This window comes from Mus musculus, chromosome 3 (genome assembly GCF_000001635.26).
Source record: "Mus musculus strain C57BL/6J chromosome 3, GRCm38.p6 C57BL/6J".
NCBI classification, from domain to species: Eukaryota; Metazoa; Chordata; class Mammalia; order Rodentia; family Muridae; genus Mus; species Mus musculus.
This window is the reverse complement of record NC_000069.6, coordinates 28,024,111-28,048,989: the sequence shown is the minus strand read 5'-3', so window position 1 is coordinate 28,048,989 and position 24,879 is coordinate 28,024,111. Positions and strand designations below refer to the sequence as shown.

The 24,879-nt window shown below is 44.7% G+C and overlaps 1 protein-coding gene across 6 annotated transcripts in view; it reads right to left on the bottom strand.

The window, feature by feature from the left end:
• The window catches only part of Pld1 (phospholipase D1), a 194,904-nt gene that overhangs the window by 84,373 nt on the left and 85,652 nt on the right, over positions 1-24,879 (bottom strand). For all 6 annotated transcript variants that reach the window (XM_017319490.2, XM_017319489.2, NM_001164056.1 and 3 more), the window contains 9 exons: positions 24,637-24,827; positions 23,650-23,777; positions 20,249-20,394; positions 19,718-19,823; positions 17,688-17,753; positions 9,156-9,214; positions 7,713-7,805; positions 3,894-4,046; positions 828-977 (listed from right to left, as the gene is read on the bottom strand). In XM_017319490.2, the coding sequence (XP_017174979.1) occupies positions 828-977; positions 3,894-4,046; positions 7,713-7,805; positions 9,156-9,214; positions 17,688-17,753; positions 19,718-19,823; positions 20,249-20,394; positions 23,650-23,777; positions 24,637-24,796 (1,061 nt within the window). In that variant the 5' untranslated portion in view covers positions 24,797-24,827. The remainder of the gene's footprint in view (positions 1-827; positions 978-3,893; positions 4,047-7,712; positions 7,806-9,155; positions 9,215-17,687; positions 17,754-19,717; positions 19,824-20,248; positions 20,395-23,649; positions 23,778-24,636; positions 24,828-24,879) is intronic.

Genomic DNA, 24,879 nt, shown 5'->3' with positions numbered 1-24,879 from the left:
CTCCTCCCTCTATGACCTAGGAAGGGCAATTAGGAGACAGACCAGCAGTTTGCTTAGACAGCAGCACACGTCATTCCATCTTACAGAACCTCCTTACCACTGGTGTTTCTTCTGAGTCAAACAGACTAGCTCAAGTGCATGAGTAGAAAACACATAATTTAATCAAACTTGCGTTTGTACCTTTAAGAGATATGTAAAGCTACATTCTGCTTTTCTTTTTAGAACTGGGCCTCAGGTAGCTTAGCCTCTGAATGGAGCCGTGACCTTCACCTAAGCATCTGCCTGCCTCCACTTCCCATTGCTGGGATTACAGTCCTGTGCCACCATCGCTGGTTTTATAGGGTGCTGGGGATCCAACCAGGGATTCGTGCATGCTAGATGAACACCGTAAATGGGCTATGTACCTAGTTCTTAAGTTGATTTTTTTAAATCCTGGCACAGTGGGGCAGGCTTGCAATCCCAGCACTTGGGAGGTAAGGCAGGAAGATCTGGAGTTTGAGGTCATCTTTGTCTACATTGCAAGGTCACCGCCAGACTGTGTTTCAAAAGATCCTATCTCACAAAACAAATCCAAAGTTCCAAATCTAAGGGCAGGTACGCTCCCCATACAAAAATAAAAATAAATAAATAAATAAATAAATACCTTCAAAAACCAAAATTAAAAAAAAAACTAACCTGTGCTCCTAACAACCCTACAACAGCCTAGAAAAGGGGAGACCTTGGGAGACCACTGAGTAATTTCTGGTTTAGTTTCAAAGCTGATCCCAGGTCGATGTAAACCATTAGAATATGAAATGAACACCAGAAGGCGACAGACAGTGCCTCACCACTTAGCTAACGTGTTCTCATGGAGAGCGGCGTAGGACCCGAAGCGATGGTCTTTGAGGAAGTCAGCTCCATGCTTCCGGATGAACTCCTCGATGGCGCCTCCCCACCACCGGGCGTGTCTGTAGCTGTTACATTTTAAAATCAGGGTCCTTCAAAGACAAGCAAAAGTGGGTGTTGGACGTTTGCTCCAAGTTCTATCTCTTAAAGGAGAGTTAAAGATTAAGCATGCCATGGCAGACACAAATTGGAATTTCTAGTCAATGAGCATTTAAAAAGTGAGCTTCTGAAACATCTTAGTAGAATTCCTCAAAATGTTCACTGGGTGAAAGCTGACTCAGCAGGCTCCTCACTCGCTCGCTCATGCAGGCAGGCACACAGGAGGGTGTTTAGTGCAGACCTTGAACTGTGTGGGGAAAACAGGAGGGTTGTGGAAAAGATATAAAGTAATGTCACGCTCTGTCAGAGTTGCTCATTCCTCTAGCACGGGTTCTTTTTTTTTTTTTAATTTTTTAAAGATTTATTAATTTAATACATGAGTTCACTGTAGCTGTACTGATGATTGTGAGCCTTCACATGGTTGTTAGGAATTGAATTTTGTAGGACCTCACTCACTCCAGTCTGCCCTGCTCACTCCTGTCAACCCCATTCACTCAGTCCCCCAAAGATTTATTATACACTGTAGCTGTCTTCTGACACACCAGAAGAGGGCGTCAGATCTCATTACGGGTGGTTGTGAGCCACCATGTGGTTGCTGGGATTTGAACTCAGGACCTTCGGAAGAGCAGACAGTGCTCTTACCCACTGAGCCATCTTGCCAGCCCATCTAGCATGGTTTCTTGATGTGCTTTAGGGGGAGTGCTTCCTTTCCTTCTTTGAATCTAGCAAACTTATACAAAGCAGCAGACCCCATTCCTCTAGTCCTGGAGGGGTGGGGCAAGCGTACAAAACCTAGTCCCACCCCATGAGAGTAGGTCTGAGGACACAGCAGCTATCTTGCCAGCAGAAGGGGACTCATCTGATGATGTGGGAGATCACAGATGCCAAAGCTAAGCAAACTTAGGAAAATGTGTCTTAATGGCACAGTTTATCTTAAAAATAAATCACCTGACATGGCTGATTAAGTTGCTCTGGAATCAGACAGTTTGTATTGGGTTTTTTGATCACATAAACAAGCTACCTTAATTTCTTACAGGATTAAAACTATTGAGAATTCTGGCAGAATACAGAAAACAATAATTGTCAGTTGTCAGAATGAATGACTAGGACCAAGAGATGGAAATAAGTTACCTAAAACTGAAGTTCAGAGGACAGCCAGGTCTGGTGTTAGCTGCTGTACACCATGCTGATAATATAGGACTGGGTTAGAAGGCAGAGCTTTGCTTCTGTTTAATTATTGAGGGGGAGGGATACAACAGTTCTCATAGAAAGCATGGAAAGGGCCATATGCACAGGCTCTACAATTAATTATTTATAAAACTCAGGGATGTCTTGACAGCTTCTCTCAATGCTTCACAGATGGCTGCTGGCCTTAGAAAGCTACTGCCCAACAGAAGGGCTGATGCTGGTGAGGCATGGGGGAGATGAAGGTGAGATCACGTGGGGTGGGAGAGACGCTTCCTCAACAGGTGTAGCACTGGAGTCATGCAGGAGCAAGAGGGCTCAGAAGATGCCTCGGGTCCTCTTCCCTTTTGGTCAAACCTGTTCTGGGAAGATGGTTGCATGGAAGAGATGCATAGCAGGCCTAGCGGTCCAGGAGAGGAAACTATTCTGAGCACAGAAATAGAATGAAGATGAGCCAGATGGCTCAGCAGACAAAAGGGTTGCAGGACAAGCCAAATTCATCCATGAAACCACCATAATGGACTTCATGAAATTCTCCTGTGACTTCCACATGTGTGGTGTCACACACATACATCTCTCTCTCTCTCTCTCTCTCTCTCTCTCTCTCACACACACACACACACACACACACACACACACACACATGTTAAAAAAAAAAAAAAAAAAAGAAAGGAAAGCCAGCGAGATGGCTCAGTGGGTACAAGCTCAATGACCTGAGTTCAATCCCCCAGACCTGCATGGTGGGAAGAACGGACTGACTCACACATATACACAAATAAATGGATGAATAAATAAATAATAAATATGTGAGCAGGGATTGTTAAGAGCACTGGCACAGAGCCAAAAGGCTGAGGTAGGGGCATTTAAAATAAGACAGAGAAAGGAGCCCTAAGTAAATGGAGATGCTGGGCTTGTTGGCTAAAATGACAGGGGACACTTGTGGTTGGAAGGAGACTGGAGAACCCTGGATTGAAACAGGTTCATTTGGTGTGGGGCGTGGAGGTAAGGAAGCTAAGAAAGAAGGCATTTCAGTAATGTTCTGAATGTTCCCATTTAGGACAGAAGCAGGAAACTCTGTGTTGTTTTATACCCAGTACCGCCCTACACACATGCACACATACAAGCATACATGAAGGCACACATGGCATGCACAAACACGTATTTGGAGGGATGTACATGTCTCTTGCAACTGTGCAAAAAGAAGTTATGAATATTCATATGCATGAGACTGATCTCACACATGCATATGCACACACACATACACGCTCACCCACATATGTACACACACATACAAACATAAGTACACACATGCTTTTTCAAGGTATGACTACAATCTGCCAGAAAGAAACCTACATCACCACATATGTACTCACTAATAAAATATGCAAATTCCAAATAGATTCATTTGGCAACTTATGTAGATGGGGTAGCAAACTTTGTTCTCCCACCCCCCGGGATCCAGTGTCCCCTTCTAGCCTCTGCAGGCATCTGTATTCACCCACATGCACACACCCCCATACTACACCACCATCCAAAATAAAATGAATCTTTAAAATCTTTAAAAACACATACAACAGCAAAGGTAAGTTCTGTTACTTCTAATCAAGGATGAGCTGCAAGCAACAACTACTAACATTTCAACCTAGTTTCCTTCTTTTGGGTTAAAATTTTAACTTTAAAGAGACTTGGGAAAAAATACGTTTTAAACATTAAAAAAATTCTACCTTGAAAGATTATCGATCCGAAGTCCATATTTCGTTTCTGTCTCTTTCCTTCCCACTTTGACTCTGAATTCTTTATCTACAAGGAGGACGAAGGCAATAGCCCCGCTATCTGGTTTCATATAGAGCAGGAAAGAGTCTTTTACTATCAACCACCTGGAAGGAGACAATAGGAGGGTTCAAAGCCAAGTAACTGAGCAAGAGGATCAATTATTACTTACATCTTGAGGATACGCTCTGGCCGACTATGGATACAATGTCATGCCTCACCTAGGGGATTTGTGCCCTTTAAAGACAACCATGAAACAAGAGCTAGAGAGGTAGCTCCTTGGCACAGGTCTCGCCTAGCCTGCCTGAGGTACTGAGTCTGATTCCCAGCGGGGAGAGTAATTACTACAAAACCAGCCTTTCTGCTGTCTGAGTGTGAAGTTTCACAGTACGGAAGTAGCTCTCAGAAGTACTCATTCCGCTCAGTACTCGGGAGCTGCAGGATGGAGGAGTGGAATAGCAAACCGGGAGTTACCGTAAAGTAGCACAAAAATAAAGCAGACAAAGGCCTGTTCCCAAAGGTGCCTCTGGTGGGAGAAGCCAGGGTCCTTCCTGGATAAGTGTGTGGGCACTTGAAGGGAAGAGGACTAATGGATGCAAGAAGAGGGGGTCCTTGGTCCTAGCAGCAAAGAGCTGGTATGTGAGCAAGGATAGGAAGGATCTCAACCTGTGGAAAAGGGTCAAGGCCATTCTGTTTCAGTAGAGACAACAATGAGACTGAAGTATAGGCACACTGCGAGTGTCGGGAGAGCACGCAAGCAGAGAAAGCCAGACATGAGCTGAGGTGACTGACAGTGAGGGTCTGAAGGCTGAAGAGTACACATTCCCCCTGAAAATAAGTAGATCAATGTAAAGTCATCCAGAACAACTCTTTCCTAAATCTTCTAGCTGAGGTGTACTCCAATGTGCAGAGCCATAGTGTAGACAAATCTGCAGTGACTTCTTAGGGTCTTGTTGGCATTTGGGTATTCATATAGGCGGTCTCTTTTCTGGTTGGTAGAGGAGATGGGGCAGGTACAGTAAAGGAAGTATGTGACCCAGTTACTTAAGTAGACATCATCAAGGTCACAGCGAGCCAACACCAAACCACAGAGGTCAGTGCACCTGGAGAGTTGGCACACCAAAATGGAACTGGTCCTCCCGGGTTTTCTGGTGGGGAGAGAGGGAGAGAGAGAGGAAGAGAGGAAGAGAGGAAGAGAGGAAGAGAGGAAGAGAGGAGGAGAGGAGGAGAGGAGGAGAGAGAGAATGAATGAATCTTGGCAGGGTATGGTACCCGGTATCTATAATCCCAACACTTGGAAGGCCAATGCAGGAGGATTGCGATGAGTTCCAATCCAACCTGGGTTACAGAGGGAGACTGTTTGAAAAATAGGGGTTGGGGGGTTATCCCCACTTAAAACTTTTCTCTCTGTTTTGAGCTGTCCTTGAAACAAGGCCATCAGGAGACATGATTGGAGGTTCATCTTCCCCCATCTGCCCTACTTCAATTTGTCCATCCAGAATAAATACATGATTTAGAATGCTTCTGATATTTTACAAAAATGAAACTTAATTTAAAAAACGGCAGGGTCTCATATAGATCAGGCTTGCCTCAAATTCGGAGATCCACCTTTCTCTGCTTTTTTGAGTGTTAGAATTAAAGGCAAAAATTGAAAAATACACATTATGAATGAATGTCACCTTTAGAAATAACTCCCATTATTACTACTAGATAGCAGTCATCAGCCTGTATGGAAACCTTCCTCAGTGACACTGCCCTCTGAACTCCATCATCTCTCAGTGAAGTCTGCTATTTTAATTCCTCAGATGTGACTCGGGGCATGCAAACGTGGAGCTGAGGCTGTAGTCTGCACCCAAACATTTGCCAAACTTAAAACAACAAAATTTCCTTCCAGGAAGAATCATACTCTTTTGTAACTGAAACATAATTCCTTCCAAAGTTTGTATCAGTAACAAAATCTTCTCCTGCTGTCTGTTGTTGGCTCTCTGAGGGGGTCAGAGCTCAGAACTGGTCCCTGGGGACCTTTGACTGGGCTCCTAGGGCCATGACCAATGCTGCACCCTCTACTCCCGAACCCCTTGTCATCACAGCACCTGGGGCTTCCCACAAGACTCTCGTGACAACTCAGATGGCCCGCACTTCCGCTGCTTCTCAGCTCTCACCTGACCTCATTCTCCTCAGAGCTCCGTGAACCCAACCAAGGGCTCACTTCCACAGTGGCCAGCAGCTTCGGTAAGGATTCATTACTGGGCTTATCTTAAATGTTGAATTCTCCTTCTATGTGTACCTATTATTTGTGTGCAGTGTATGGTGTTGGAATCACCTAGAGTGGTTTTACTGTGGTAGGTGACAGCACTGTCACTTGGCTCAGTCGTTGACTGATTCATTCAATAAATAATCACTGGCATGTCTGAATCATACAATGAGGTGGTGCTGGCCAGAGTCAGGAGCCACTGTGCGTTGACCAGAGGTGCTGGCCAAAGTCAGGGGCCACCAGCGCCAATGAGTAACCCAGTCTGGTCTGGTAGCCGAGAGTCTCTGGGGAGGAAAAAGTATTCACTGGGTTTGTAAACCTTAGGTGTAGAAAGTTGTGACTGGCTCCTAGCAAATGACCTAGGCAAAAGATAGGAGTGAACATCAGGGCCACATGAATCTGGAACAACCACCTCCAGGAGATGCCACAGTTGGAGATGCCAAGGCCTGTAACTCCATCCTCTTCCTGCATGCGTGGTGAGTTTGTGTTACTCATGACCCTCTGGGGATCCCATCTCTGTCCTTTCTAGCTATCTTCCCCAGCTAATGCTTCCTGAGAACTTCTCTGTAACTAGCTTCCTCATAACCTGATATCCTTCGGTCAGCCTCTTCCCAAGGTTTTGTTCAATTTAGGGTAAGAAGAAAACTCAAGTGTGAGTCTCTGGCTTTTGTATACCACTGCTTATGTTCTAAGCGGCTGCAGCAAGATGGAGTGTGATGTCGGCGGTTGGTCTTTTTCTCTGTATTCAGATGCTGATTTCTGTGCCCGAGATCTAGTTACGGTCTGGACACGCGCACTGTAACGAACATTGAAGAATCTGCTGTATCAGTGTGGTGTGAAGGATGCTCCCCAGTTATCTCTGATTCGTTAGTAAAAGGCTGAACAGCCAATGACTGGGCAGAGGAGATAGAAGAGCTGGACTTCCAATCCCAGCCAGATGCCTGAGAGAGAAGCGTCAGGGAGAAAGAGTCAGCCACAGGGCAAGTGAAGGTCCAGGAAAGAAGTGCCATGAGGTGGAGCAAGAGGAAAAAGGTTAACATGAGGTTGGGCGTGCGGAGGAACCACCAGGGGAGTTTGTCCCACTCACGGGGACACACATGGAACAGAACAAGCCAGGGCAATTCAAACTGCAAAAAGCTTGGGGCATATGGATGGGAAAGTAGCTAGATAGTATAGAGTATTAGGATAGCTGTTCAGTTAGTGTGCTTAAAGCTTATTGAAGAAGTCAAAAGGTCTTGTCTCAATCATTTGGGAGCTAGCCGAGTTAGAAAAAAAACTGTCACTTTAAAATTTCATCCTAGAGTCTGGGAGCTGCGCATGGTGGTGAACATCTGCTATGCCCCGCTTGGCAAGCGGAGAAAGGAGCACCAGGAAGTTCAAGGTTCATCTAGGCCACATAATGGCTGAGTCCAGACTGGGCTACATCTCAAAACAATCGGTCAAGGCTAGGATTCAAACACCCAAATGCTCGGTTTATTTAACCAGACACACAAAACCAATCTCTGAGTCCCAGTCCTACCTCTTTGACCACCGGTAGCAGGCTCGTCCATGGCCACAGCAATTCACACCTGGTATCCTGTGTCCCCCAGACCTTTTCATGATCATTCCTTCCCTGAAGGAGACATCACAGTGGGCCGTCATGCTCACACTTACAGTTCACACTTGGCTCAATCATCCTCAGAGCCAGTGACCATATACACCATCCATGGACTCTCACATAACTTCCTCTCTCCCCTCCCGATCGGCACCTTCCACTTGCTTACTGCTCTTTGTCAGCCTGGGCACATCAGCAGAGGCTCTTACAGGCCCTCTGTCAAATGTAGCCCTTTCTGCATTTGTGGACCAGGGATTTTGCCAATACAGTAGGAGCTTTGCACCCTGGCTCCTGACCTTAATGCTAAGTCCTGCCTGCAGCCCCTGTGACTGCAGCAGAGAAGTGGAGTAGGCCCCACCCCCACCCTGAGTCCAGCACATTTTCACATGACTTCATGCACATCTCTATCAACCAAACCATATGAAGAAAGCAGACCAGAGCTAAGGGCTATGGAAATGGTGACAATTTTAGCTTGGCATGGTAGCATATGCCTAGCATCCCAGAATTTGGGTGGTAGAGATAGGAAAATCAATTTTTTAAGGTTGCTCTCAGCTACATAAACGAATTCCAGGCAAACCTGGGCTACATGAGACCCTAACTCAAAACAACGCCTAATATCTTGATTTCAAAAGATGTACAATAATAATAATTTAAGAAAAGAAAAACAATTTTAAAACAACTACTAGCATTGCTCTTAGCTAAAATTAAAAGAGTGAGTAAGCTCTGGGGCTGGAGCAACAGTTCAGAGGGTAAGAAAACTTTTGCACTGGGAGAAAAGCCACATTGGTCAGCTCACAGCATCTATGAGTCCAACTCCAGGGATCAGACAGATACCCTCTTATGACCTCTGCAGAGGCATACGGTATGCATGCACAAACATGCATATATACATAGTTAATATTAATTTTTAAAATCATTAAAAAGGCAAGCTCCTTATATGAGCAAGCCCTATTATTGTGAAGGAAAAATAGCCACTGAGTACACTTCCTGTGTATTTATTTATACATTTCACAAGGTATTATTCTTAAGTAACTATCAAGAGGAATTGCAAACAGATTGAAGAAGTGATTGGGAGAAGGCATCTTGTGTATTTGACCCCTCACTTCTGTGAGGATACTGACTATGTATATTGAACATTACCCCTGGTTGGTTACAATGGGTCAGCACACCAGAAAAATGGGCTAGCTGCAGCCACTGTTTCCTGCAGGGGGCACTCTGTTTCACAAGAGCACCTCACTGTAGTTGTGTGAAGTCTGGTGGGAGAACCCCAGGAAGGCCTGGCTCCCACTCGAGTCACCAGCTGCTGCATCAGGCATTCAAACCCACCAGCTCCTTTACACTTGCTTGTAACCCAGCCCTGGAACTTACAGGCCCTTTGGTCCCAGATCATGGATGAAGGACAGCTGGCTTACATCAAGGAACTCTGTCTAAACAAAACAAAAGAACAAAAACACTTTAGAAAACAAAATAGACCACAGAGGGAAGAAAAAGAAGACATTCATGGGTTACAAAAGCCATGTATTAAATGCCACCAGGCATAAATGTGTTTGTTCACTCCACCGACTAGGTGGGTCTGTAGCAGTAGCATTGCACAGAGAAAGTGCTAAGTACAAGCATAGCGTCCAGCCTGGTACTGTGTACCTGACATACAGCACCTAGGAGATGGACAGAGGATGATCAGGTTGAACTTACTACATAGTGACCTGAGTTCAAGGTCAGCCTGGGCTACATGAGATTTTGTTTCTGATTAAAAAAAAAAAATAAGAGGAGGAGGAGGAAGAAGAGGAGGATGCATACAATTAAAACACAATCAAGAAAGTGTTGTGTATCCTGGGATGGAGAGAACACCCTGGAGGCTGTGGAGGGGGACTTTATTCACAACCCTTTTCATTTGTTATTAGAGGAAAGGGTTTCACGGCACAATGTATACAAAACAAAGCCTGCATGGAAGATGACAGGGGCGGCTAGAAGATGAGCTATGCAAAAGTGAAGGGGGTGGAAAAGATAGCTTCAGAGAGAAGGAGCAAGGGGTGTTGCTTTTCAACAAAATCTCAACCATTTTTTCCCAAGACGAGTTGGGACCCAGATGCTGGGGTGAAAGCCTGCTAGCTCAGAGAGGCAGAGGAAGCACCCAGCTGCCCTTCCTCCTCATCTGATGTCTCAGAAGCAATCCCTTCTCTCATGCCTTCTCCAAACCCTCCTTCAAACTGACTGTCCCTCCCTTCTACTTCCTGTGCGTCTCTATCTGTCCTCCAGACTCTCTCTCACTCTCTAAGGTTTTTCCTTAATAATCCTATGTTCACTTCCTGTCAACTGGTTGCTTGTTCTGCCTCTTGACCTATGGTTGACTTTTTCTAATCCTGAAATAATCAAGAAAGTTCTTGAATTAAAGGGCTGAGCCACATCACAACTAAAAGGTTACTCCAGTAAACAACACAATCTTGGGGTTCACAGTGTGACCAACTATTCCACAACAAAGGGAGGATGAAAATCACATGGCCTAGAAGACTGCAGAGACTCAGGAGGATCAGGTGCAGCAGAATTTTCCCCAGCACCAGGGCTTGAATCTATATCTTCACACACACACCAGGCAGGGTCTCTGCCGCTGTGTCCTCCAGTCTCTTCCCTTTGAGACAGGGTTTCACTTGGTTGTCTATGGGGCATGTATAACTATCAGAGGAACTGACTTGGAACTGGCAAGGTGCAGCATGTTCAAACCTTGGAAATCTCAAAACTTGAGATTTAAATCTCATCCCGGGACCTGCAGGAGTGGAACTAACTCCTTCCCCATTTCCGTGCTTGCCTCACAGCACAAAACCTGGTGACCACCAACAGAGCCTAGCACCTGGAATTCTTCCCCATGCAAATTAGAGCATTGTGCCCTTCCCCCAGACTGGAGTGGGCTAAATAGACCTAAGTGCCTGCCACAGTTGGAACTTAATGACTCATGTGGAGTCTTCCCCCTGCTGCACCTGCAATTTCCTACAGGAGAAGACTGCAGGCTGAGCTTGCTTTGCAACATAATCCAGCTGAAACAAAGGATGGGTCTGTGGGCTCTCCCTATGTAACACAGTGCTGATTGTTAAACTTTGAGCCTTGATCACAACCTTTGCCTTGGCTTATCCTTTTCTCACACCCATCCTTTTCCATTTCCAGCTGCCCTTTCAGGTAACCCAGTTCATCCTTTGCCTCTGGGCAGCTACAGAGCATCCCCATCATCTTAGCCACATAGCCAATAAAGGCATTTATCCCCAAAATCCCATCCCACTCCCAAAGGTTCATATAGAACCTGTCCACATGGAGTAAAGAACACAAGCTATTTATGAAGGGCTGTTTTCACTGAGTTGTTACACTTAGGGGGAGGCTCTCCACACCAAAGCATCCATCATTAGATCTTTGGACCCACCTGCCTGGCAAGGCTCCCATGACTTACAACAGAGGCTCACATGAGAGCTCAGGGCCTCAACATTGCCACCTCTACTGCAGATGGCTCGAGACCAGGACAGAGAGCCCCTGCCAGCCGCCTAAACCTCTTTACTCCTCTTCCAAGAGCTGTAACACTATTCCATCATTCATGGACAGACGGTTCTGCCCACTCGATTCCATCTGGACTCCAGGCCTGGAGGGAGAAGCAGATCAAAGACCCCACCCATTCCTCTGGACTTTGTCCAGTCCTCTCCAGACACCCCAAGAGGAGAGGTGGAACTCTGAACCGTACTTGTCCAGGCTGGACTTGGATTTACTCTATAGCCCAGGCCTCCACCTTCCCTTCCTCAGCTTCTGGAGTATCTGAGATCACAGGTCTGAGCGCCCAGCCTCACTGGGAGAATCACTTTCAATGAGTTGGGAAGGAGGAGGACGACTCTCACGGAAACCATTTACTAAGGCTTTTTTTTTTTTTTTTTACATGCTCACACATCATTAAGTGGCTCCTCAGGTATCATCTTAAATGCCAGTTGATAGTACGATTTTCCCAACACAAAAAGGAGCCAGATGTTCTTTATAACAAAACAAGACACAACTAGAGAAATCTCAGAGGAAGAGGCACCTGGTTTCTAACGAGGATTAACATAGGGGAACTTCAGTTTTCCTTAAAATGTTTAAATGTGTTTTAAAAATATCTAATATAAGTCTTGAAAGAAAAACAAATCTGTCCAGACTTTTGAGGTCCAAGTCTTGTGTGCCTTGAAGAAAATAGACTTTTCAAATGTAAAAGGATTTAAGTAACTTAAAATTTCCCCACTGAATATATCTACACACAGCACTTTTAAAAATAAAGGTTCTAAGAGTCCAGGTCTCTGGCTTGCATTTCTCATATAAAACATGATGACTCCGCTCTACACATTTTTCTATCTGATTTACGGAAAAAATTTTCAACTGGAAAATGTAGTTAGAAATAACAAATTATCAATGTGAGACCCAGAGAATCCTAAACCATAGCTTCTCAGTTTACCCCCAAGGAGCAGACAGATAGACACTCTCTATGCTGGTTTGCCTCTGAACACACCGTTACAAAGGCACAGCTAATAAGAGAACTGGGGGGCAGAAGAATAAGAAGTGGGTACACTGATCCAGGTAAGCAAGATCAGCATGGGGTACGCACATCTGTAACCCCAACGTTCAGGAAGCTTCAGGTCAGTCTGGAGTTCACAGCAAGCCCTTATCCAAGCCCAGAAACAACAAAAATAAAGAAACAACAGTGTGCAGGTGTGGTACTGCATGCCTGCAGTTCCAGACTTTGATCTCAGCCAAATTCATCCAATATTTCATAACAAGCATGGGGGTAGCCTGGGCTACATGAGACACTGTCTCAAACAAACAATCAGAAAATCAAGGGAACCGCATGGCCACCAATACATGGATATTTTCTTTTTACTAATTACTTTTATTTGAGATATGTGTGTGTGTGTGTCTATCCTTGATTGCCATGGTTCCTAAAGTGTTGTTTAGATTTCAACTTTTTCCTTCTACTGTGCATGAGTCTTGAAGCTGAGGCTTGGTAACAAGTACTCTTTACCCACTGAGCATTTGCATGTTAATTTAAAATTTAGAATTTTCATCAGGAAACTGAGGTAAGAGGATTACTACAAGTTTATGGTCAACTTGGTTAATACAGTAAACTCCAGAGGAGCCAAGGCTACATAGTGAGACCCTATTTTGAAAAGCCCACTCAAGGGCTAGCAGGGTGGCCCAATGGGTGAAGGTACTTGCTGCAATGGTCTAAAGACCTGAGTTTAACCCCCAAGGCCCCATGGCAGAAGGAAAGAACAGACACCTGACCTCCATGGATGAGTGGTGGGACACATGTGCCCAAACTTACACATACACACTTAAAAATTAAATAAATAAAAAGCTGCATACCAAGAAGAAAAAAATAAGAATGTTCTTAATAGCTTTCAAACGTTTTGAGAAGAGATTTCAAGGAAGAGCCAGCAAGGAAGAGAAAGAAGAGGAATATCTCCTGTCATAAGCATTCTAATATAGATTTATCATATTGAAAGCAAATGTGGCAAGGTTAGATGGGAGACGAAACTAATTAGCAAAGCATAAACTATTTTTAATAGGTTACCTTGTTCAACCTTCTTAGTGTTTCTTCAGTGCTAAGAATTCGACCCTCTACTGAGACAGGAGCCTCTCACAACTAAGACTTAAGAACAATGTATCCGAACAGTATTCCCAGGGTACTCTTACTCCCTAAAGCACCAATCAATACTTTCTTGGTTTCTTGTTAGAAGAGGCAGTTGCAAATCAATACAATTAAAAATGTTCTTGGCACTGGGTAGAAAGTGTTCTCTGGCAGAAAATGCCAGATATCAGATACTTAAAAAGCTAGACTACACAGGTTTCCAAGCCAACCAGCAAGCAACAAACCCTCAGGGTAACAGCCTGACCCCTGTGGAGATTATTTGTCCATCACGTGCACATTGTCTTTTTTGGCCATCCTGGTGTTATAAAGGAGAGCAATCTTCAAAGGTCCCTTTCATGCTTCAAGTAGAAATACTGAAAGAATGGCCAACCAGGAAGCTTCCTGCTGGACGGCATGCAGGTAGAGACAGGGAGAGGCAGGCCCAGGTACTCCAAGAATAGTTGCCACGTGTGTAAACCAGCCTACACAGCTACAGGCGACTAAGGCATCCAATCTATGGGGAGAAGAAAGAGGCTGGACAATGGCTTATGGTCCCTCCAGGATCTAAGGTTTGGTCATGAAAAACAGCACACACCCACAACTTCATTAGAAAATGCAGCCTTTCAAGTTGGCTCAGCTTCTCTCTGTTGCCATGGAAACTGTGCCTCTGTATTCCTTACCTATTCCTCTCCTTGAGTTAATTTTACTTGCCCTACAATGGGAGGGAGAAGTGAACTCAGAATTATTGATCTCAGGGCGGGGAGGGAGTTATGGTGTTTTATCTAAGATTTCCAGCTAATCTCCACCCTGGAGAGAAGGCATCTCAGTAGAGAGGGGATGACCAACACTGAGGGCTACCTGCCATGGGCTCCCATCACTTCATGGCCTTTTCTTAGAAACTGGGCATTAAAAAAAAAAAAAAAAAAAAAAAAAAAAAAAAAAAAAAAAGCCTGGTGTGGTGGCGCACACCTTTAATCCCAGCACTTGGGAGGCAGAGGCAGGCAGATTTCTGAGTTCGAGGCCAGCCTGGTCTACAAAGTGAGTTCCAAGACAGCCAGGGCTACACAGAGAAACCCTGTCTCCACCCCCCACCCACCCCCAAAAAAGAAAAGAAACTGGGCATTGTGTTCTATGTCCAGATTTTAATCTTAAGGGGAAAAAACACATTTACTGTTACTTATCTGGCTTCCTCTAATTCCCTGGGAGAAAAGCATTTTCCAGTCAGCACCTAAAATGCCCAGATTGTGTCAAGGGAAATGAAATCCACTGTGATAGTTCTCAAAAAGGAGGATGGAAAGAGGGGGAAGCTGCCCTTGCATTAAGGATTCTGCAATGTAGAGTAACTAATTATACAGTATTGCAGACCAGGGCCAAATTTTCTTGGACAGTTTTAGTGTACCTTTGTCATCGCTGCGCCTGACCTAACTTCCTTGTGACTATCAAAACTTAAATGTGCAATCTTTGCCACCCACAGGTCCAAAGGGTAAGAAACTCATCAAACATTACCTGAACCTATATCAGACTTGTCTCTGCTTTGTGGCCACCAGCCTACATGCCGTCCTCACCAATGTATCTGATAAACCTCTCCTTCCCTCTGAGGAGAACTGAAGGAGGCAGTCTCCTGGGGGGAATCCTAGGAGTCCCTTTAAATGCTAGGCTACTCTGTCAGAGCTGCAAGGAAGAAATAAATACAAAGCAATCTTCCCGATCCTGGATGAGACTATAGTTCTCCGCACATGAAAAGTCAACAAAGGGCCGTTCAAAAGGAAGAGGAAAGACCAGACATGGTTGACTTCAAAAGCCTCTGAGCCAACTAACGCCCAGTGCATTGAAGCCCTGCCCAGCTCCCTCTGACTTAGTCCTCTCTCACCAATACTATCACAGCACATCTTTCCTGGTTCTTTCAAGTCCTTTATCTGTGCCAAAGTGTGCCATAGCGTGGTAATTTACGTGCCAAATCCTCCTGATGAGAATCATCCAAACTTCTGGGAAAAAAACAAAAAACCAAAAAACCAGGCTCCGGAGACAGTATGCTTTTTGTTTGTTTCTTGACATGGAGTCTCATCTTTGTGAAGTCAGCCCATGCTGACCTCAAACCATGTAGCTGGCTTGTGATTTCCTTGCTTCCTTCTATCTCTGGAGTTCCGGGATTATAGGTACACACCACCGTAGCTGGTTTGTGCAGTTCTTGGGAATCCAGAAGAGGTTCAGGGCTCAGGAGAAGGCTCAGTGGGTAAAGTACTGACCATGTAAACTGAAGAACCTGACCCCAGCACCTATAGACAATGCTGGCTATGGCGGCGAAGGCCTTTGATCCCAGACCTGGGAGATGGGAGCTCAATGGATGCCCAGCCTTGCTAATGGATGATATGCGGGTTCAGGGGGAGATCTTGTCTCAAAAGGTCAGTCAGAGATAGATGGAGGAAGCCCTAGGATGTTAACGCCTGGCTTCTATACATGCACATATGTGACCCCTACAAATGCATGCATATACCATGCAAAAAAGAAAAAGACTTGAGTTAACTTCAAACAGGCTTGCTTTATAAAGTATAAGCATGTTACATCTGTAAAATAAATAAATAAATAGAAAATGCCCTTTGTAGTTGGGGCTTACTTAATATTTCTCAGTTATTACAGGAAATACATAGATAGTAACCTAATTTTTCAAAATGACATATGGCCTATGTATCTAGTCTTGAGACTGGGTGAAATTTACCATGAAGGAAAATATCAGTGAATCATGGCAGATTCAACTTTTGAAGGGCGTATCTGGCCACCCATCAGATACAAGCAGGAAGGGAACATTCATCAGGTTGTGAGATGGTTTTTCTCCTCCCAAAGCAATGCTTATAAGGTACCGTGGGGTTTATAAACATAATGTGGCTTCAAATTAAGATTTTTATGACTGAAAAAGTAATTAAACTAAACATCGCTTTAAAATATATCCAATTCCTTGTTCAATATCACAATCTAAAATGTAGTAAGGCAGACAGAACGAGAGAAGAGTGAACTCAACACGTGCTGCTCTTAAGTCCAGAGAAAGGGTGTAGGTCAAGCCATGGGCAGAAAAACAAGGGAGAGGGGGTGCTGCGTATGGGAGTTAGGTCAACTTTGCAAGACTCTGCATCAGGAGGATAACGTATCCGAGCTCAGAGAGCACAGCTAAGTGCTGCATTCCTCCTAAAATCAGCAAGGGGTTAGCCATTACGTGATTTCGCCACCACAAGATGGAATAAGACCCCTCTCACATCAGCCTCCTCTTGAGAGTCTCAGGTGAGACTCAAATGGCTAGGTTTCCTTTGTCTCCAGGCTTACAAAGCCTTGAAAGGCTTCTCAAGTCCATGGGCACCGAACTGTAGGCCACCACACCAGAGGCTGTGTGTGTGTGTGTGTGTGTGTGTGTGTGTGTGTGTACAGGGAGACCTGCAGACAGCAGTAGGGAAGCTCCCGCACAGGAAACAGCAGAGACAAGCACTCTCACTTCCTCTCCCTTCCTCAGTTCATGTCCACCACTCTCTAAGCTTGGAGGCCAAGTAGCACCTGTGTGAATTTCATACATGTTACGTGCAACACTTCTGTGTGGACAACCTCACAGCAACTGTCTGTGCTGCCAGAGAGAAATATTAAAATCCAGATAGTCGCCATTGTTCAGACCTCCGCAGAACTGAAAGCTAATCTTTGAAAAACACCCCACTCCCCATTCAAGGGCCTCTTCAAAAGCAAAGCTCTCTGTTTGCTGACACTGCAAAGCCTGCTTCCTCCTGCAGGCTGGCTGCAGCCCTCCCAGGCTCAGTCTTTGTGGCTCCAAAGCCTACCAACCTTCTCTCTGTTCTTTTTGCAAGAGGTCTTTCTCTCCCTGGTTTCCCACGCTTCTCACTATCAGAAGAATACATGAGCCAATCAGGTGGCAATCAAATTACGCTGTCTAATCTGGGGTACGCAACCCTGCTTGACAGTCTGCATTGAAATGCTTTTTGGTTTCATTCTAAAAACCTGTAGAGAGAAAAGGGCTGATTGCTAGATTTCTAGCCCATAGTAGCATTTCAACTTCATTTGAATCTGTTGCTACAGACATTATCAAGATCTACTCAGTATTATAAAAATATCAACGTCATCGTTATAAACTGGATCGAGACTCTCCAAGCAATTTTGTATTCATTAATTCAGTGTAACTCAGGAACTCAAAGCACTTATGTTCATGGAATACCCAAAAGTGAGCTACCCTTTAGGGTCTTCTAGGTCTCTGCAAGACCACTCCACCAAAGGGTACTTACCGTGGCATGATAGTTTCTGTACATGGGCATTTTTAGTATTTTTGTCAAGTAATCTTCCAGTTGCTTCTACAATAAAAAATAGTTTGGATACGGTTGAACATAATCATGTCTGTAGAAATTTTCAGCAGTGACAATGATGACATCAGGTCTCACTTTAACATATGTTAGTCATTTTATTATGCTCTATCGTTAAGTAGTATGCACACTACCCACTGTTCTCTTGGAGTGTTAGCTAAACCTCTTCTTGCTCTTAATATTTAACTTTTACTATGCTTAGGTCTTTGTAGTTGTTTTTGTCATTGTGACACAATACCTGATGAGAACGAGTCTATTCTGACCTACAGTTTGAAGAGATGCAGTCCACCATGGCGCAAGCATGGGAGCTGCCTGATCACGCTGCACTCACAGTCTGAGGCAGCATGGTGAATGCTGGCATTCAGCTCACTCATTTTATTCAGTCCAGAACCCTACAAATGGGGGCTAGTCATGGTTAAGGTGGTTCTTCCCCCCTCAATAGACCTAATCTAGCAAACTCCTCTCAGGCACGGCCCTAGGCTTGTTCCCTAGGCCAAGGTGGCAGGTTAATCTTAGTGCTGACAAGACCAGAGCTGAGTTTTTAATCCTCCATACTTATCAGAACACGATTACTCCTAATAAGTAAGTTTTGTTTCTTTGTTTAAAACAATGTTCCATATAGACAAGGCCGACTTCAACTTTGTTATGTAGCCAAGGATAGCCTTATACTTCTAATCTTCCAGAGCTGGGATTACAGGCATGTCAAAACACCTGGCTTATGTGAGACTCGGAATTGAACACAGGACTTGGGTGTTCTAGGCAAGCCCTCTACCAACTGAGCCACGCACAGCCTTAGCAACTCCGGAATTGGTTACTTTAAATCTTTTCTTTTTAACCCAAACCTGTTTTTTTTTTTAATTTTACATTTAATTAATTCAAAGATATACTACAACAAATTTTTTTTTCAAGAAAAGGAAGGAAGATTTGTTAAAAGAAAATGAAAAAGACTTCTTAGTAAAACGTATCTTGTCTGGTTCAAACATGTCAAGATATGTAAGTATGAGATGTGGGTTACAGGCTTAGGGCAATGAGGCAACACATGCCAATCAACACATGTCAATCACACTCTTTCATGAAATCACGAGACTCAAATACATGCATACAGTCACGCCAAACTGAAAAGTAGCATTTTATGCTAACACATCTCAAAAAGCATTTAGTACACAACTCTATAGATTTCAAATAAGATAACAACTCTAAATGAAAAGTCAGGTGTTCTCTGCACAGTACACACATTTCAGACTCTAAGACAAAACTGATAAAAATTTTAAAAAATCACTAATAAGCTAATATAAATCTAGCACTAATATGCTAATATAAATCTTATTAGCAGCAGTCATTGAAGCAGTGTGGGCAGAAATGCCCCTTGACCTGTCTCTTCTGTCTCCTGTGTTTGTGCTTCATTTTACTGATTTCAGACTATAATTGACCCTTCTAAGAAGCAGGAATATGATTATATATATATTTAAAATGAGCTATTAGAAATCAAAACGAATAGGTGGAGATGCTTGCTTTTCAGGAGAGAGTCTCAGAACCTCCCAGAATATGCAGGTTAGAGTCTTCCTTTCCCCTCAAGCCCAGGGAAGTTCCACTGGGGAAGATGGCTGTCTCAGCAGGTAGCCACAAACAAACACTCTGCCACTTCCTTGGCTTTGTAGCCCAGAAGATATCTAACTACAGAGCCACCAGGGCAGCCATCAATCAGTGGAGGAAAGAAGAGGCAGACAATAGAGCCAGAGAGAGGGCTCAGCAGGTAAAAGTGCTTCCCACACAAGCCTGAAGACTTGGGTTTGATCTTGGGAAGCTATAAAAATATGGAAGGAAAAAACTGATTCCACAAAGTGGTCTTCTGATCACTACACGTGCGCGCGCATGCGCACATGCACGTACACACACACACACACAGAAGAATAAGTGCAGTTAAACTTTCACAAAGCAGCAGAATAAAGACTCACCCTCCTGCCAAAGAACTGCTCTTCCTGGATTGCGTTTTCTGATGAACGGGGCAGACTGGGCATCTCTCGGGGTTCTTCTTTGACATTTTGTCTTCTAAATGTATGTCTAAAATACACACAAACACAATACAAAAAGCGATTAGACTATTCTTAAAGTATTTTATATTATCTTTCATGCCATGGTTTAGTATTGATATTTTAGTATTATATTATTTTATTTTTACAACATTCAGTATTATTTCAGTATTATAATTGATATTAGTAGTATATCCTGTCAATGTTTAAAACATTCTCATGTAGCCCAGGCTAGCCTCCAGCTCAAATATAGTCAAGACTAGCCTTGAACTCCTGATTCTCTCAAGTGCTGGGGATCACAGTTTGCTGTACACAGCAGCTGAGGTGGCTTATTTTTAAAAGAGCTATGCAATTGAAAATAGCTAACTAAAATGGGATTGGTAGCCTGTGAAACAAATGAAATGTGTCTTCCGTCCACATAACGGAGGTAAGTTTACGTCAGTTCTGCCGTGTTACCTTTTAGTGGGGATGGGGATCCGGATGAAGGCTTTGTACTTGAGCAGCTCTCTGTGAAACTCTTGGAAGTGCTTGAATTTCCTCTTAACTTGCCATGTGAATTCCCCGTGCGTTAACTCGATCGTGTACAGGTTGATACTTGGCACCTACGGTGACAGATGTTTAAAAAGAAAAGGTTTTATCTCAGATAGGGAAAGTTCTGAAATTTCCCCATAGCAAACATCAGCTAATTGCTAAGTAACATTCAAGTACTATCAGTCTATTTATTTTGTGTTGGTGTTTGGCATTTTAAAGATACGCTATCTTTAGTCATTTGCTTAGAACTTCATATACTGTGTTATGATCATACTCATCCTTGCCCCTCCCCCTCATTCCTCCTAAAACCAATTCCCACCCCCAACCTCCCCTCTTCTCCCTTCCTCATTTTTAAAAATAACCTACCCAGTCCAATTTGTGCTACCCATATACTCAAGTGACAGGGCACCCACAGGAGCATGGTGGATATACCAGAGGCTACCCACTCAAAGGAAGTTAGCTCCCTCTATCCCAGTAGCCATTCACTGACAGAAGTGTCTCTGCTAGGGAGCTGGCACTTGTGAACCATTGTAGGTAACACTTTTTTTAAAAAAGCAACCAAATATAGAGGTATTGCCTTAAATGTTCACATAATAAATTACATAAATAAACTTTGTATCATACAAACAAACTCTGTAAATCCTTTTTCTCTATGCATACGCATGCCCACACGCACTTGCACACTAGAAATGGAGGAAGCAGTTAGTGAGACCCTGACAAGCACTGAGAGCCCTGGTCACACATGGACAGCAAAGACACATTGCAGATGGAGAGGAGGCAGGAACAAGGGCCTATGGGACCACCTTCTTAGCCCTTTTTACCTAAACAAATGGCACAGAGCATGATATCATCCCTTCATTAAAAAAAATGGAAGAAAAGAAAATCCAAGGTCTAGCCTTGTCTACACAAGCCCCTGCATGAGGCACCTGCCAGGGTTCAAGGACACAGGGAAGACTGCTGCCCAGCTGAGTATAGGGTGTATAACAGGATTGTGATCTTGTCAGACTAATGTAAAGCACTTGTAGACCCAGTGTCTGAGGGTACAGAAACCACGAGGTTCAGTTTCCTGTTCAAGATTTCAAAGCAAAGACACAAACTCAGCCCTGCAGTTCAGCTCCAGAGTCTGTGCATTTAAGCCCTATGCAGTATACCTTGCCCTCTAAAAGATGCCAGGCAGAATAAGGGGCAAAGGGACATCTTAGAGACGTGGCTCATCACAGAAGTGTGAGCCTAACGCTGTAGGGAAAGCCTACAGCTGAGCTCAAGCAACCAAAAGCTCTGCAGTGAATAAACCCCATGTGGAGACATGGGTTTCTAATCTCAGCACTCCTGAGGTGGAGTTCAAGGTCAGCCTCAGCTACATAGCAATAATATGTCCAAAATGTAGGGGCTAATTGGGGCTACATGAGACCATCTCTGAAAAGGGGAAGGGCAGGGGAGACAGAGACAGGGGGAGAAGGAAAGAAAAGAGTCCAGAGCACAGGCAGACAGGCAGACACCAGTGTGGACACCAGGGTGGTGTAAACTGAGTACAGCAAAATCGAAACCACAGCTGCCCGGCAGCCTCCAAGATACTGAGGGTGGGGGATGGGAGGCTGGGAAGTGGGGGGGGGGGTCAACTGACTGCTGACCAAAGGTTATGATTCTGGGTGTGTGTGGAGGCAGAGGCCAATGGTAGCTAGTCCTGACTAGTTCTTAACCTGAAGTACAAAGGTCACCGTTCTCCAACTACTAGACCTGACTTGTATGAAATCCAAGCAGCAATAAGCAAACAACTACCCAGACTGTTTTTTGATCCAATGTGTTTCTGGGAGACCAGCTTCGCTCTGCAGAGATAGTTTATGCTAATTCTTTTTTTTCTTTTTTTTTCTTTTTTTCTTTTTTTTTTTTTTTTTTTTTGTATTCAGAAAGAACAGATAGGATGAAGTCTCAGAGGCCGGGGTGGAATTTAGGGACTGAAGGTAACACCCAGAGGACTAAAGATAGGCTGCAGGGGACTGGAGAGTGGGGTCTCAAGAACAAATCAGAGATAAAATTTGCCAGCAGCATTTTCTCTCAGCAGTGCACCTGAATATAGATCTCACGCACTTATAGATCACAATGTTGGGACATTTGTTTCCTTTTAAGAGATAAGTAGCATTCATATTTTCTTGCTGAAGACGTCTTAGGAAAAGTACAGCTTCTCTTGACTTATAAATGGCCTTCAGTTAGAATGGATGTGGAATGAAAAACAAATAAGCAGAAGAAATAAAAGGGAAGGGCATGACCACTCCTCGGTATGGGGAAGGGAAGGCTTGTTGTAGACATGGGAGAGAGCAGAGTCAAAGGCAGGGGCGTCTGGGAGAGCAGAGTGAAGTTGACTTTTATCTGGGCCATGTGAGGAGAAGAGGAGGGGAGAGGGCATAGCCAGGAGAGTAAAGGGGAGGGTAACCAGATGGCTGGATTATATAGGGAAGGGCTCTGGAGAAAGGAAGCAGAGCCTTGGGCTGGAGATGCTAGGATGGGGGTGAGAGGGATGGGCAATATGCCAATCATACCCTATAACAGGTAGGGACCGAGGGATGCTGGGAGAACCTGGCAGCCGGGTCCACCTTGATGTGTTAAATCGGCACCTCGGCCATTTGTCCTGGGTTTGAGACCTAACAGACAGATGCAAGCCAAAAGCCCAAGTGAAAGGGCTACGGGAGAGTTATTAAATTAATAGATTGCCTCGAATGATCTTTCTTGTGTGTTTCTTTCCATGTATTGACCTATTTTGTGCCCATGTGTCTGTGAGCACATGGGTGTCACAGCACTCAGGTGGAGCTCAGAGGAAAGTTGTCAGGAGTCAGTTCTCCTCCATCATCCCCCAGACCTGGCTTCAGAGATCAAACTAAGGTTCTCAGCCCTGGCAGCACCTACTGAACCACCTCACCAGCCCTTGACCACTGTCCAACATAAAACACAAGAAGCCTTGAGGCAGCATAGCGGCTCACACCTATTTCCTCAACCCTGGGGAGGCAGAGGAAGGAGGGTCAAGAGCTGAAGGCCAGGCTTGGCTATGGAGACCTCATCTCACAGCAACAAGGGGCACAGTTCTCACAAGCGGCGGGTCTGGGAGTGGGGGCGGGGATGAATAGAGTGTATGAGAAGGAAGCAAACTCCTGAGGTGTGAAGAGAACTTGGAAGTGGTAACCAATGCCCAACCACAGCATCACAGCTGAGAGAAGGGAGCCTGGTCAGGGGGTCAGGGGGTCAGGGGGTCAGGGGGTCAGAGGGTCAGCATGGTTTGTTGACACTTAGTGGATAAAAAAAATGAAAACAAGATGAACCCAAATGGCCCTGACCCTTGAGGTCGATGTGAAGCGCTCCACTTCCAGTACTTGTGCTTTTATGGGACAGCCAGAGAGGTAGGTCTGGATGTTGGGCTCCTTAAATCCTTGAGTGTTGTAAATAGAAGAGAATGGGATGCACCCTGAAAAAGACAAAGGCAGGTTATTCCAGTGAGAGAGAGGAGCAGCATCGCACCGTGTAGAGTCCTAGCTGTTAAGATGGGGCTGACAGGGGCCCAGTGAAGGAAGATGCCACTACCTGATGATGACGGTTTCATCCAGGAGACTCACATAACTGTTTTGGGAAAGGAGTTGACATAAAACTGCTCAGCCCCGGGAATGAGCTTTCTTAGGGGAGAGGGTCTCTGGACCAAGGGAGCCATGACTGAACCTTGAGGTAGGACAGCGTTAAGGGACATTGAATTATGTCAGAGACAACACGATGGCACCTTAAAGGGGGAAGACAGACTTGCTTTTAAAGTCTGAAAAGGCACTGTACCGAGAGGTATCCCATAAAGGAAGAAGAGTGGGGGACATCTGATGGGGTGACAGGAAACCCAGAGAAGGGCATGCAGAGAAATCCCCCAGACAGAGGAAAATAAAGGATGTCTGTATCCTTTCCAGGGGCTGGGGGAAGTTTTAAACCTTGTGATTCAGTCTGGGATAGCCTACACAACAAGAAAATAGAGGGGCCAGGTACTGGACAGAACCATAAATTAGGGGCTTGAAGCTATCGGAGAACATGGCCTAAATATGTCCCAGAGCTGCAGAGGGACATGGGATCTGGTCGTTACTCAGAGTGGCCATTCTCTTAATGAGACAGACCCATGATCTATTAGAACAATAAAAATAAAAATAAATCATAAATGAAGTAAATCTTGGGAAGCCTTCGCTTCGCAAACACTGCGTCTCCAAGGAAGAGGGCCGCTCTCTGACTTTTTATCACTGTGTTCTGCCAGCCAGCCCTGAGGACGTCTTGACCTCTCCATGGTCTGTCCTTACCTTCCTGGGCCTTGGGGTCTCCTGGAGATGCGTCATATTCCACCTCCTCTCCCTCAAAATGAAGCTCCCGGGTGTCGAGATTTTCTATCAGGTTGCTCATATCTGCGGCGATTTTCTGCAGTGTAGACGTGTTCACCCTGGTCTCGCTTTTCAGTGACATGCTAGCTTCTGACGGGGTGAAACCAGAGGGGCTGGGAAGAAAGACAAGGTGTCACTCAGATACAGTGAGAGGTGGAAATCCCC